The sequence below is a fragment of the Pollicipes pollicipes genome, unplaced genomic scaffold, assembly GCF_011947565.3.
Source record: "Pollicipes pollicipes isolate AB1234 unplaced genomic scaffold, Ppol_2.1 Scaffold_3081;HRSCAF=3613_pilon_pilon_pilon, whole genome shotgun sequence".
NCBI lineage: Eukaryota > Metazoa > Arthropoda > Thecostraca > Pollicipedomorpha > Pollicipedidae > Pollicipes > Pollicipes pollicipes.
In genome coordinates, this window is record NW_023596224.1 from 1 (window position 1) to 14,571 (window position 14,571).

Genomic DNA, 14,571 nt, shown 5'->3' on the forward strand with positions numbered 1-14,571 from the left:
GTAGGTCACGGTAAAACAGATGCAAACATTGTTGGGGTAAATGCTGATCTCTCTCCTCTCTCTCTCTTCTCTGTCTCTGTCTCTGTCCTTGTCTGTCTCTGTCTCTGTCTCTGTCTCTGTCTCTGTCTCTGTCTCTCTGTCTCTGTCTCTGTCTCTGTCTATGTCTCTGTCTCTGTCTCTGTCTCTGTCTCTGTCTCTTGTCTCTGTCTGTCTCTGTCTCTGTCTCTGTCTCTGTTCTGTCTCTGTCTCTCTGTCTCTGTCTCGTCTCTGTCTCTGTCTCTGTCTGTCTCTGTCTCTGTCTCTGTCTCGTCTCTGTCTCTGTTCTGTCTCTGTCTCTCTGTCTCTCTCTCTTCTCTCTTCTCTCTCTCTCTCTTCTATCTCTCTCTCTCTCTCTCTCTCTCTCTCTCTCTCTCTCCTCTCTCTCTATCTCTCTCTCTCTCTCTCTCCTCTCTCTCTCTCTCTCTCTCTCTCTCTCTCTCTCTCTCTCTCTCTGGCGACTCTTGGTGCATGGATAAAGCAAATCACCATATGAAAGTTGTCTTTTTTTATCTCGATTCGGATAACGTAAGAAACTCGATCGAGCTCAGGAACTCTTCGCACGCGCCGGATCTGGCAGGGACGGTCTCGTTGCCACTGGCTTCAGAGGAACAGCTGCACGGGCTCCGCCACGAAACTGGCGACTCTTGGCGCATGGATAAAGCAAATCACCATATGAAAGTTGTCTTTTTTTATTTCGATTCGGATAACGTAAGAAACTCGATCGAGCTCAGGAACCCTTCGCAGGCGCCGGATCTGCCAGGGACGGTCTCGTTGCCACTGGCTTCAGAGGAACAGCTGCACGGGCTCCGCCACGAAAGGTCCTGGACAGAACGGGCAGACGGCCATGCCCGTGTCAGCCGCCGCCTGCACGTGGCGCAGGCAGGCGAGGCAGCCAAACGCGTGCATGCAGGGCATTACCGCCGCTCGCCTCACCCGCGGGCTCCACGGCTCCAGGCAGATGGAACAGGTCTGCGAAGAAAGGCGAAAAGCATGCGTTAAGTCTCGAGCTGCTTCAACGTTGGTAGCGCGTATAATACATTTGCAAGCATCGCTAGTGCGTAACTGTTGTCACTATGCGCTGCGGCATATCATGTTGGGTTCCCGTATTGCACCATTCCACTCCGTTTTTAACTCACTTAGACAGCCCGTCAACCCGAAAAGTGCAAAATTTATTTTTACAGCATCGTACTTATACCGCATTAGAATTTACAGAACCGCGAGCTTGTGCTGGCATGCGGTGGTGGAGCTGGAAGCGCATAGATCGAATCTCTATTATTTTGGTTGTGCTGTTAACCTACTCATAGGACAACCTCAAAATAATTAAGGTGAAATATGCGTTCCAGTCTAATCTTTGAATGGTACAATTTGGTTTTGGAAGGCTTCGGAAGCATTTCAGTGCTACCTGCGGCGGCCGGCCCCGTTTGAGGTTACTGAAACTGCTATAGCCGCCTTTACTCCAGAATTACAAACGCGCAAGCTAAAGATTTGTTATGCAATTCGTTTCTCAAATCGATTCTGTAAAATTATGTTCGATAATTCCGTTCTTCGATTCTAGATTCGAACTCCATCGCTTCTGGTCCCAAGCGAACATTGCGTAGGCTTGCGTTCAGGTCTGACTTAATATCCATCCTTTCAGACACTAATGAGACCATTTACCAATATTTTGAGCAAGGGCCCCGCGAGAAAGCTGTAGGAAGGCCTTTGCATTGTCTCACTGCGGACTCGAATAAGATGTCATATGTCGTTGCAGGCTGTCATAACGGGATATAACAGTTATAATATCTCATTGCCTTGTCAGAGAGCCCCGACCAACGCATGAGGTCCTCTGGCCTGTGAGGATCGGTCCCGGTCCCTGTTTAGCAAATGTTCCTCTGGCCGACTTGGGCCCTTCCTGACACATGGGCCCCCTGTCATGGACCGTGGGCCCCTGACCGTCACAGGGACGCCTCATTGTCTCGGCCAATGTAAATTGCGGGGCCCGGTCTCGTCCCTGGTTGGGAAATGAGCCCTCAGGACCCAGACCGACACGCAGCCGACTGTTCGGTGTTCGTGGTCTCTACACGAAATTTGGAGTCCACATTGGCCAGTGGTCATCGATAGGTTGAGAGGCACTCCTGACAGACATTTGAGGGCCTCTGCCGTAAGTTGCCGTGCTACGAACACAATTAGAGGGTCAGGGATCAAGGCCAGGCTCTGCGATGGGCGTCAGGGTAAGGCCTTGTTATGAACTTCAGCAGTCCGCTTTTCCCGCCGTATAGCCTGTGTATGACATTGGTTTCGAGTGTGGTGTACCACTCTTCATATTAAATCATTGACCTTACGGCCTTTTAAAACCTTTTGTTTGCTCGCCGTTTCGTAGCTTCCAACGCGGTCCCCTTGTCCAGCGTATATGTCTGCTTAGGTGGCGGCATGACAGTAGGCCTGCCTACATAGCTGCAGTTTGTTGCTACCAATGTATCTAATGTGTTATATCTGGAGGCACCGGACGAAGTCGTTATGGGAGCAATATGACCTTTGATGTCGACGCGCCCTAAAATCCAAAATCATAATCACACGGAGTAGGAAAAGCCGACCTACGTTCGGATGGTACATAGTAATTTAATGCATAAACGATTCAATATGAAATGAACGTTACAAGACACCAAACTCACTGGGGCAGGCTGTTGCCACGGTCCTTCGTCCGCTGCCGCCTCGTCCGCTGCTGCCTCGACGGCAGCCTCCGGTGCAGCTGGGAGATCCCCGCGTTCATAGGGGTGCTCATTGAGCCCGGCTCCAGGTGCACGCTCCTCTTCGGCTTCCTCGGCGGCCAATGCCGGGTCCTCAACCTACGACGAGGTTTATGTTCGTGAACAAACCTTTATGCCGACGACTGTGATTGCGCTTAGTGCACATTGCTACATTATAAAGCAGTGGTCTTTAAGCAGTTCATCGCGATTGAGGTCCGCGTTGTTGAGCTCCTTTGTAGCAGCCAAATACGGTCCGACGCATGTCACTATGACAACTAACTACCAATCTGGCGCGAAGGAGCGAGGAGCGAGCGGTTGGAAGGGCAGCGCAAACGGCCGCACGGTTTGGGCGGTTTTGGCGGCGGCACAAACTTTCCGATGATGTTCATAGGGACCGTGCTCAAGTTTTTATTTACCGTTTACCGTTTGGTTACGCACTTAAACTGGTTGCAAAGTCTGACACACACGCACGCGCACACGCACGCACACGCATATATATATATATATATATATATATATATATATATATATATATATATATGTGTGTGTGTGTGTGTGTATGCATCACATTCCGGATGTAACATCTCAGATGGAGGCGATGAACACTCCCTTGGATGAAACACCGTCGACGAAATCCATACACTTCGAAATATAGCGGCTTTGGTGGACATCAAAGAACAGGAAACTAATGTTATTGTTTGTTAGCAACAGCTCCTTGTTCCCAAGGTATGTCGGGAGTCGCTCCAACAGAGATCACAAATTTCGATCCCCGTAGGCGCCAATGCCAACATTTGACAGCATGACCAGGGTCAACATATTCGGACATCAGAATTGTGGTGCCTCCTGAAGTCAGCAAGAATTGTGCATCCTGGGCGCGATGTGTTTTCGCGCATGTGAACAAAGTTACTTGATGTGGCTTTAAGGTCAGGGTTGTTCCATATTAGTTTGGCGTACCTCCTCCGGAACGCCCTCCAGGTTTGCCGTTCGCTGCCTGAATAGGTGCTTGGCCGCCTCTAGGTATTCGGACAGGGACCGGCCGCCCTCCACCATCTCCTGCTGCAGGGCCCGGAGACGGCCGTGGATCCAGTGGGAGCGTCTCGCGGAGCGCGCAGTCCGCTGGAGCGTGCCTAGCTCCGCAGCCCGGCAGTCTCTGTTAGCTGCCGCGATCGCCTGGACATGACAGGAGTTGGGCATATATGAACGTTCTGTGGACTAAAACGACTTGGGTTTATTTTCTTCGTGTAGAGCTATGTGTGATACCCATTTCATAAAACATTGGGAGTTGCTAATATTACATTGTTTTGGGACTGGAATTGTCATGCACGACCTAACAAACTTATTTTCATGGGCGGAGTAATGCAAAAAATACCGTACGCACATTCTGTCTTCGACGTGGAGCAGCCTCAAACAGGTTAAGAGTGCAGCGTAAAGAGTGCCTACACGCCTCTGAGGAATTCCTAAGGCGCTGGTCCTAGACGAGAAATATTTAGTCAGCATTATAGCATTACGAGAATACAATGCACTGTGGTTGCGCCGCACGCACTGTGTAATGAGACATACGTCGTTCATTTTGGTCACAAACAGCCAGAAGCTGGGGTGGGCGGTTGGGAAGCTGCTCCTCAGGGTGTTGGAGAATGACTCGGCATCATTGTTTGTGCGCCGAACCAATCCGAAGATGGATAGGTTTCCTGGCTCCACCCGCCCCCGCTGTCTCATCAAGTATTGTGCGAGCCGGGCCAGGGGCGCGGCCAGCTCCAGACGCACCTGAAAACATAGCCTTTGAGTTTTCCGTTCCACTCATCGTTTTCCACACCTCGGCGGACCTGGTGAGCGGTCTATGCTAACCCAGTGCGGCTGTTGCTTGTTTAGACCATGACACTATGATATAGGATATAACAACGCAATTGGGAGCACCTAAAGAATGTTCACGGTTGCATTTCATGCACCCTTAACATGACTTGTAAAATATTGTATTAAGGGGCATGGCGCGTCGCTGAACGCGCTTCAGTTCTGACAGCTTACCAGGGCCGGCGCAGTGGGGGCGGGGAGGGGGAGGTAGGGGGCCCAAGGAGCCATCCACGATACCTTGATCTCTTTGTATTTTCTTGCATGGCCCTACGCTTTCGTTTAGGCACAATCTGCTAGCATGCCTGGGCACTCTTGATCGGTTAGACGACCCCCACGGATTATTCCTATTTGCCTGTAAGGGCTCTATGCGCTTTTCCCCGGAGTGCCAGGGACTCGGTACACTCAGTCGCTCATGTGCCATTCAAATTGGTCTTAGATTATGTTGCTTGGGGGGGGGGGGCTTGTGCTGTTGCTAAGGTCCATAAAAGGTGAGGCACCGAGCCGCTCGATGCTCATGGACTGACTTTATTGATCTAGCGCTCTTTCCCTCCGATTTCGTCTGCGGAGGACCCTTCACTCCCGAGACCTGTATTCACGTACACTGGTCTTGGGTAACTTCCCTTCGCTCAGAGGGCCCTGTGCTCTAACTGGGGTTCTATATTTCAACCTGCCGGTGCAGTCCTGAGCGTTCAACTGCCCGCCATGTTAGTCTTGGTGCCTTAGCCTTAGAGTAGCAGGCAGATATGTGGCCATGAATTTGTATGCGCCATTGTGAAGCAATTAATCCGTTGAGGCAAAAACTCTGCATTAGCCATTAAACACCAGCTCATCACATCCACCGACTAGCTAGCTGGCTTTTCTCGTACCTCGGGCACCTGGCGCTCCAAGAGCAGGGTCCACGCCTCGTGGAGCCGGTCGGCTGGCACGAGGGGAAGAATGACAATCTTCCGAGCCCATCTTGAAAAGGCGGACGCCTCCATGGTGTACTCGGCGCGCAGCCCGAGGCGCCGTATCTGGAAACATGCCGTTTGATTTTATCGGACGATATGCTACACAAATTAAGGAAATTTTGGGACGTGGCTAAGGCTGGGGCAGCGGAGAATGTAGCACATTAAGCCGAAAGGTTTACAATAGGCACTAGGCGATTTCGCTAGAATGTGGTTCAAATATGCAGGATTTTGGAGGAAATCTAACATACCTTAGGCACCACAAACACATTAAGGTGTCGGCATGCGCGTGTTTCTACGGCGCCGTGCACGCCTGGGTGACCCTGAACCAATCACACGGAATTGTCTACACAAGTTCGCGGATGTCAAGCGTGGTGACAAGAAGGTTTAAGTGTTAGGGGGCATGAGTGTGAACTGCACTGAAGGATAGTCAACATGGCTATCTCAGTTCATAACCTCTTAGACATGGGAACACTAATTTTAAGTGGATATACCCATCAGAAATTGGCATGTTGCATACATGCCTCGGCCAGTTTTAGCCAGATATACAAGACGGAAGGGCGCACCCAATGACACGGCAGAACAGCTCCGCACAATGTCGTCATCAGTACTACCGAAAAGCGCGTCACAAATGACAAACTCACTGAACTTTGTCCAAACATGACTGTAAATAGCATGCTCTTTTCTGCTCATGACTTACCTGACGAATGATGGCCTGAGCATAGTGGAACCAGCAGCCGCTCTGCACGGCTTCTGGCCACCCCGCGGCGGCGGCTCCCTGCAGCGCTCGCTCCCAGTCCGAAAGGAAGCGGCGCACTGGGGCACCGAGGACCCGGCGGATCTCACCGAAAACTGCATGGTAGAGCCGCCGGGTCCTACACGACATTAAAACGAAGACGTCGGGAAGCATGGCACCGCTGACTCCCATGAACACCACCAGTAACTGGTGAAACTGGTGAGGCACCACACGGAAGGTCCCATCGGCCTGCACGTTGACATGGTCGTTTGTGGCAGCGTGTGCCACCACGTTCGTCTTGAAGCCGATGGCCACCTGAAATACAAATAATCACACCATGTAATGGTACGATTTTCCAAAAGAGCGTTGGTATTTCACCTCGGCAAACACTGCAGATTATCGCATGGAAATGATTTCAGCCATCTTTTGGATTTGCAATGAGCCACAGACACCTGGCAGTGGTAGCCGAGCTGCTGTTACCCGCCGCGAGATAATGGCAAGCTAAACGAGGCTCTACTGAAAGGAAACGAGCGTTGCACAGCAAGCACGCAAAGAAAGGTAGGGCTGGTGGATTCAGTGCATGCGCCATTTGTTGGGCGTGGCTGCGCTGGGATAGTCGTGGTGAATTTGCCTGAATTCGACAGTTTCTCTGCTGTTTTACCCATTTCTGATATCGAAGTATCCACGTGCTGCCGGATATAGATTAATCAATAGCCTTCCTTGAATTTCAACCAATAAACATTGTGACACCACACAGCAGTAATGAAATCAAAGACAAACGTTTGACCAGCATCTTTGATGATGTCCTCATCGCCTAACGTACCGTTCTAGCCCAGTATACGGGCTGTACCGAAGGCGCAGTTCGTTAGAGCACCTGCCTTCCGTTCCCCCCATTTGCTCACCCGTAGCGGGATGGACTCGAGTCGCTTTCGGCGCTCGCTACTTGCCCATTACTGGCATGGCCTGCGTCCGGTGACAGCGGCCGCGCATAAGACTACGTGACATCAGAGGGCAAGCATGATAGTAAATAGTTGGCTTTTAATCATAATCCTGACATGACCTGCGATCATCTTGCCTACTATCTTCCGTCCCGAAGGCTGAGACTTGATATACCAATGGGTATTTAATGCACTGAGCCACATTTTCGAACCAGCAATGTATGCGTATCCCTGCTTGTGCGAACAAGGCAGAGGTGATTCTTTGCTTCTTGTCGTCTCCTTGTTGTTGAAATGTGCGTTTTCCAGTTGTTACATATCTTAGTAAAGGAAAACGCTACGTGTACATTATCGTTTTGCATCGATTTATCACATCCACACTATTCTAACCTAGTTCCCCGCGTCGGCTCTGGGAGGTTGCGTGCGCCGAAATTGCACATTCAGGACGAGAAGTGATGTACCACAGCCGCACTTGATGGTAGTGAGTTATGCATGTCATAAACGGATGCTGGCATCTGCCCTCCATTCGCATTTACCTCGTCCCCATTGACGACAGAACTGAAGCAGCGGTGTGCTGACAGTCCCGGCCCGGCTGCGTCGATCGCGGCGACTGCTGCGACGGCGGTCTCCGGCACGGCGGGCTGATTGACCCGCCTCTGTCGTAGCATAATCTGCCGCATTTCTTGGCAACTGAGCGCGGCTCCCGCCTCGCCTTGCGCCAGGTGATTGAAAATTTGGCGGTTTGTCCTCCCCTCTACATCATTTTGGACAGCAGTCCTAATTGCCGACGTCACGCTCAACATCTGAAAAGAGGAGGTGCATTCAGATCAAGTTTCTCCTATATATTCGCAAAAGTTCTTTCTGCAAAACGCCGGAACATGCCCTCTCGCATGTGGTCGAAAAGACGCCGGTATGGTCCGAGCAAAATTTGTAGTAGGGGTATATGTGCAGCGACCTGTGCTGCGCGTCTGGGTAACAAAAAATGTAGACAGACTTGCGTTCTTCATTGCAATTATTTTAAAAAGTGTAGCTATTGCAAAATGCGTCATATAACCGCTGCAAGCTGTTCAACAATCAAATATCGCTGGCGTCCCTACCCACGAAAAAAACACGTTGAGGGTGTCTCATAGATCCATTTCATGCAAGGTGTACCCAAGCGTGAATCTGCAGTATCCTGCGAACAGGGGTACCCATACATACATACAGCGCGAGTCCTCAGCACTGAATGGGTGTCCTCAATGGGGATGGGTGTCCTCATCACATACCTCGTTATCCAGGTGAAGTGGAGCATGAGTATGCGGCCGGTTTAGGCGGATGCGCCCACCGTTCAAAACGGCCGTCCCCAAGCATCTCACTGCAGTGTTCTCACGCTGATGGCACCTGGTGACATACACGAGATAGCTGTCACACGCCACATTGTGTGCTTCATAATGGATGGCAAGCAGAGCGTAAAAGACAAAAACAAAATGGCATCTGTTATAATGCTTTCATACTTGAACACAAAATGGGATAATCTGTTCACTACTCGTGTGTCGTGGGCTGAAAAGATCAAGCAAAGTAAAAAAACAAACGAATACGTTAAATAAGTGGTTACACGCGTCACAGTCGTTCATCTAGCATATACGCTACTGGCATCATGGTAAAAGATTGAACATGGCCTCATGTTTCCTTGCATGGCCTCACATGACCTATTGCGACCTCATGCATTGGAATGATATTACTACATGTCCTGACTGGAACCAGAGGAGCGTCATTGCGCGATGCGCAATTTGCGTATTGTGTACCGTTTTATTCGGTGTGGTCGCTTATGATCTGACCGCTAAGGGGTCTCGTCCTTTGATTACATCAAACACTTTTATGGCCGGATCTGACCATGCCAAAAATTTGATACGATGACCAACCTAACTTGCCTTACCAACTTAGCCTTACCAACCAACTAACCCAACCAACCTAAGATGAACCAACTTAGCCTTACCGCACAAAGAATGCTACTCAAAATGACCAAAAGGAATTGTTTACAGCATGTATCTCAGCGTTCTCCCCGCACCTGCTTCAGTCCTGGCCCCTCCCCTCCCATTGCATTGGGCTATTCTAAAATATATCAGGGCATCATTTACCCAAGAGTTCCGGATGACTCGATGTCAGCTACCGCATGACAAATCTGAGTGTTCCCCTAGGGATACCTTTCATAAACAACACTTCATAAAATTAGCCGGCTTATGCATTGTGAACGACAGCTCGCGCCAACTGAACGCGCTGACCATGCGCTGTCGGACTGCTGCAGAATAGTGTGCACTAGAAATGTGTGCGCACAGGCTCTTGTGCTCTAGTCTCACTGTTGTTTTCGTCCCGCATCGCCATGGTCCAGGCAGCCGAATGGCCACTGGCACGTCTAAATATTTTCCGCGCTTGAATGTGACATACGGCATATGTGCGGTAGACAGTCCAAATTAATCGTTCAAAGACGTTAAGCCGGCTGCACACAGAAACGGACATTAACGCTACTGAATTTGCTTGCCGTTGTCTCAGAGAATCCTTTTCGCCGTGTTTAGCTACAACCGCGGCATGCCCATCTGATGCGCCTGAATATCTTCCGCGCGGAGGACGGGCAGAAACTCGTGATTTCAAGGCCATGCGCAGTCGACGATATGTCTGCAAATCTTGGCGGCAATTCGCATGACCTTTGCAATGACGGATGTTTGTGGTAATTGCAACCAAACCATGGCGAAATGAAAAAAGGTTTTGGGTGAACACTGATCGCCGTAAACCGGGCTTTGCGCCTGTATCATTTTTACAGCCCGGGCTCGTACCGTTTAGGCTTCAGTGTCATGTATGTGATATTAGCTTGGAAAAAACCGCAATGGGTCGCTTCCCGGCCGTCTGCCAGCGTGTTCTTGCCAATTGGCCTCTTTCAACTGACCACGTCACTGATCTTAGAACATCATAATTCCAAATTTGTTCAAAGAATGCCAAATTGATAGATGAAGAGATGTTGAGAACTTCGCGTTGCTGCGAGCGTTCTTTTTTGGCCTGTGCTCCAAGAACAGTAAGGGAAGTCAACTTTCCCATCACGACCGGGCGTGGGTTGTCGCATGAGTAAATTGGATCGGCACACTCTTAGATGCAGAATTTAAGCTGTAATAGAGTAAATGTTTCGTTGCTTCGCGGTGATGAAAATGTTAACAGCGCAGCAACGCATCATCGCATCAGCGCATGCGCAACCCCAGCCAAGCCCGGGCGAATAAAACACTGCTATAAGGTGAAGGATTCGGGTACTCACTGGAGATATGTGCTGAGTCCAATCTTGGTTTTCGAAACGTAGATGTGGCCGTCAGCACATGCGTAGACGCGGCTGCCCCGTCGCCTACCTTCCCGCACCTCATACTCCATGATAGTCTTGAGGGCAAGGCGTACCACAACCAGGACCGTGTGATGGCGCGATCACAACTGGCGCGATAATGCCGCGAGCCCACCGGCGCAGGGTCACCCTTTTATGACGCCGGCGAAAAATAGCTTTTCCCTCTGAAGACACCCAGACGATGTCCCCATGCGTCCAGGAGTCGCGTCCGATTCGGCCGACCGGGTACTCGCACATCCGTGCCGGTGGCGTGGTTTTCGAGCCAGCATTGTGCAATGCGACACTCCCCAAGACACTGTACCGACTGCGTAGCTCGAATCGCAGCAAACACGCCGCTAGGTTCGCAGCGTGTTCTTTCGCAGTTTTGCCCGATACGATTCCGACCAGCACATGCCGCATGTCTTGAACGTTGTTGACGTGTCTTGGTGTCCTCCGCGTCGCTGCGTTGCTTCTCATAAACATATTTTCAAATTTATTCCCTGACTTCTAGTACCGGCATGTGAAAACTGACTTGAATGACGACACTGATCTAGCATAACCTGGCTAACGTTTCACTTCGCAAAAACATGCCGCGTACGGTAGATGTTGACACGGACCTCATATTATCATTTACAAAATTATTTCGAGCGCTTTTTATCATTTCGTTGTTCCAACCGTCGAAATGGTAAGTAACCTGAAATGCTCACGAGTGATTCCTTTCCTTGGAAAATGATGATGATGCCTATCTGAGCTTTTTGGGCGAATCGACTGTAGGTGGTCATGCAGCACCCACAACTATCATATTCTACAGGGCCGTAAACTAAACAGGAGTATCAAAAAAATCTTATTTAGTCTTGGCCAGGCATTATGTCATCGTGAAAATATCACCTAAAAATCTTATTGGTCGCAGGAGCGAGGGAAGTTGTCAAGAATGGGGGATGGGTCAGAGGCATTTGAGTCGTTTCTTTCCATGTACCGCCGGAAGCCTAGTGCTGAATTATCTCAGTTGCTGGGAAGTGGAATATATGCCCCAAGGTCCTCTCCCCCCCCCCCCCCCCCCCAATAACGCCATCGTTACCTCGCCTATGCTTGGTCATATCGTCCCCACCCCGGCGTCCCGGTTGTTATGGTGGCGGCTGGCGGCCGGGGGTTGTTTGGCCCGTCCCGTTGCGAAGGGGGGGCTGCTCCCCCCCCGCCGCCCCAGACAAGTTGGCGCGTGGGGAGGACGGCTCCTGGAAGTGTTTTGGTGAGCGTGCTGGGCGCATCGGTGAGATGTGCATTGTGCAATATCATTTCCGTTTCGTTCATTGTGCTGTCGTGTGGCAGGACTCTTTTATATTGACTTGTTGTCTTTGATAACACCGGCCCACTTGCAGGGCCGCGCCATGTTGCTTGGAGAGCGAAAAGCCTTCCAATATTGTGCATCCTTGCCCACTTAGTGACGTGGAAACCCCTCCTATAGTAACATGAACCTCAATTAAAAAGTCGGTTCCAGTCATTGTGTACAGCGTCATATAAGGCTTATTTATGTATGGGTGAGAAATCTCTCTCCCCTCATTGAAGAAGGCTTTAGGCGAGGTCCTGGGCCTGCGTGATTTTTTTCTTGTGCAACGATACATTTGCGATATATCTCGCCTGTTTCTTTTGATGTACTTGCTTGCAATATGCGAACGATGCGTTGTTGGTGTTTTCGGCTTGCGGCCCTTTTTGCGTATTTTCTCCGGCAGGATGAAGCTCGCTGTTGCGGATATTGATGACAGCGGTATGGACATCAACTTCAGCCCTTCGTTAGCTGGGGAGGTGCTCCGCTGTTGAACTGATGGGCTGCTGCTGAGAACGCAGCTACTCTGCTCTGGATGGCTGTTTGAGGAGTTGCTGCTGGCCGCCCGGAAGCTTTCAGTCTGCCAGCAAGCTGGCACAGCAATCAGAGGCCTCTGCCAGTCATCTGGTGGCTGCTCCAGAATCATCATTTTTAGGAGAAGTAGGCATTGTGCCATATGGGCCCGTAATGCTCAGTTCGTGCTTCACGAACAATTCTGCCAAAATCTACGTCGATGATTTCCTTGCCACGATTATTGGTAACTCCATACCATGGACATGGCAAAGATAAAATCTGCTATATTTCTCTGAGCACTTTCGCAGGCAACAGTAGCAAACCAAGTTTTCGAATTGTGTCATAAAAAAGGAAATTGGCACTCTTTTCACACAAAGCATTCTCACAGCAGTCTTTTTCAAACTGGGCTGGCGGTGTTTGCCAGGAATCTGCTGTTTTATTCTTTATTGCATGTATTTTTATTAAGTGCACCTTTTCATCCTTGGCTGCTTTCGTTGCCATCAGCCACAATCCATTCATTCCGGGGGCAAACAGCGAGGTGCCTTAAACGACCCAAACTCACCCTTTAATGACTGAAGTGGATCGGAAACCAACCGCTTTAGAATAAGAAATTACTATCGAGATAATATCGTATTCTCACATCGACCGATGACAGTCACTATGCTCCAATCTGTTTGATCATGACAATGACAAGCTTGTTAGCATCGTCCTGGTGAATTAAACTACAACGCTTCATTTCTTTTATGGATTATGCCGTTATCTCATAAATGGCACCATGGATGGTTTGGTGTCGTTATTGTGACCGTATGAAGACTAAGTCAAGTCTGCTTTCAGGCAAGCACTCCATGCAAGAGGCCTTACGTAAACATTTCCCATACAAGTACCCCGAGCAAGTGCGTGTGTAGTGCATTTCTGCACTGCTATTCGGCATAGCTACGTTCGTTATTATCAACCTCGGCAAATGGCTTAACATAAAATCAGTTCTTTTGAGTAGTAAACTCTGTTTATATGAAAAATCATCGTCGCTCACGTTGTGGAGCAGTAATCTGAGGAACCAAAGATCGTTATTTTCAGGGGCCATCCTGCTGCAGCACACCGCGCTACGGTGTCTCCCGCAACAAAACGAAATAGGTAGCAGGAAAATGGTTTCCGCTGGAGAGACCGCGACGACGGCACGAAACACTGCGCTGACGACTGCACCAACGGCAACGCATGGCATTCGTTGAATAATTCGGTGATTATCGCATTGGGCATGATAACAGAAAAGTGTATGTTTTGTGCAATGGGCGACTCTGGACATGGTGTCCGATAATCTGCACTTGCGTTGCAGCAAGTTGGTGGCAAGCGACAAGCAGGTGATGCGCAGTCAATAGGTCACAGCATCGACCGCAAGGCGGTCTGTCGCCAGCCAATGCTATGGCGGTGTGTAACATATGTGTGTCATATGCGTTGTTGGCACAGGGCAAGTTCCTCCCTCGTATTGTTGCGGAAACGCAACTGCAACTTCCGATACGGGGTTTCACTGAGTTCAGCTTGTTGGCGCTGTCCCAGTGGTGCGCCGCCATCGCTCCCGCATAAAAGACGACACCACGGCGTACGTGTCCTGAGTTGGTTGTGGTATTACAGGAGTGTGTGTCCCAATCGTAGTGCGATTTGCCGCGGCATCAGCAAGATCATTTCCTTAGATCCCCACGTGACTTGGGACGCAACACAGTAGCGGACCGTTTTTCCTGTTCGAACCAGAGGGGTAAGACGTGTCTGAATGTCCTGGACCCGTAGATTCGACGTGGAGAAGCCGCAAAACAGCCAGGAGGCTGCTCATGGTGTCGGAAAGAGCCAAAGAAGATCGCTAGCCAAGTTTTTAAAACAAAGTTTTGATGATGGCTGTCAGCTCGGAAAGTGAAAACTGACGCGTGTGTAGCCCGCGCAAATGGCCGTGTTTTTTAGCCACATACAACAGCGCTTCCTATGCCTGCATGCGTCGTAACACAATCCGTGTAAGTCGTCAAGTATCCGTCAAAGAAGACCATGCACTTTAAGGCCGTGTTTCCAAGTTCTATCGCGATTACGTTGTTTTCGTGTTTGATAAGGAACGTCCACTTTTGGCGGCGCTTACTTCCAAGGGGCAATTCCTTTCTTTAGATTTGATTACACCTCATAAGTTGAAGC

The 14,571-nt window shown here is 50.0% G+C and overlaps 2 protein-coding genes and 1 long non-coding RNA gene across 3 annotated transcripts; all 3 read right to left on the bottom strand.

The window, feature by feature from the left end:
- Window positions 1-529: 529 nt before the first annotated feature.
- On the bottom strand, window positions 530-4,162 carry LOC119114722 (uncharacterized). The gene is made up of 3 exons (XM_037238738.1): window positions 3,720-4,162; window positions 2,691-2,864; window positions 530-1,008 (listed from the first exon to the last, which is right to left on the bottom strand). Exons 1-3 carry the CDS (start codon window positions 3,957-3,959, stop codon window positions 823-825), a joined length of 600 nt encoding a protein of 199 aa, XP_037094633.1. The 5' UTR covers window positions 3,960-4,162; the 3' UTR covers window positions 530-822.
- Window positions 4,163-5,455: 1,293 nt separating this feature from the next.
- LOC119114723 (uncharacterized) lies at window positions 5,456-7,878 on the bottom strand. The gene is made up of 3 exons (XM_037238739.1): window positions 7,768-7,878; window positions 6,261-6,611; window positions 5,456-5,626 (listed from the first exon to the last, which is right to left on the bottom strand). The coding sequence occupies exons 2-3, from the start codon at window positions 6,486-6,488 to the stop codon at window positions 5,456-5,458; spliced, it is 399 nt and encodes a 132-aa protein (XP_037094634.1). The 5' UTR covers window positions 6,489-6,611; window positions 7,768-7,878.
- A 54-nt stretch (window positions 7,879-7,932) lies between these two features.
- On the bottom strand, window positions 7,933-10,691 carry LOC119114725 (uncharacterized). Its single transcript, XR_005096056.1, has 3 exons — window positions 10,512-10,691; window positions 8,497-8,611; window positions 7,933-8,034 (listed from the first exon to the last, which is right to left on the bottom strand). It is a non-coding gene; the product is annotated as an uncharacterized LOC119114725 (long non-coding RNA).
- Between the last annotated feature and the right edge of the window lie 3,880 nt (window positions 10,692-14,571).

Bases quoted from the DNA above. Each gene is read 5' to 3' on its own strand.
- LOC119114723 (XM_037238739.1), bottom strand. From the start codon at position 6,488: ATGGGAGTCAGCGGTGCCATGCTTCCCGACGTCTTCGTTTTAATGTCG. The intron at 5,627-6,260 runs GTAAGTCATGAG...GCATGTTTCCAG, and splicing joins CTCAGGCCATCATTCGTCAG to ATACGGCGCCTCGGGCTGCG.
- LOC119114722 (XM_037238738.1), bottom strand. From the start codon at position 3,959: ATGCCCAACTCCTGTCATGTCCAGGCGATCGCGGCAGCTAACAGAGAC. The intron at 2,865-3,719 runs GTACGCCAAACT...ACCTCGTCGTAG, and splicing joins TGGAGGGCGTTCCGGAGGAG to GTTGAGGACCCGGCATTGGC. The intron at 1,009-2,690 runs GTGAGTTTGGTG...CTTTCTTCGCAG, and splicing joins CGTGGCAACAGCCTGCCCCA to ACCTGTTCCATCTGCCTGGA.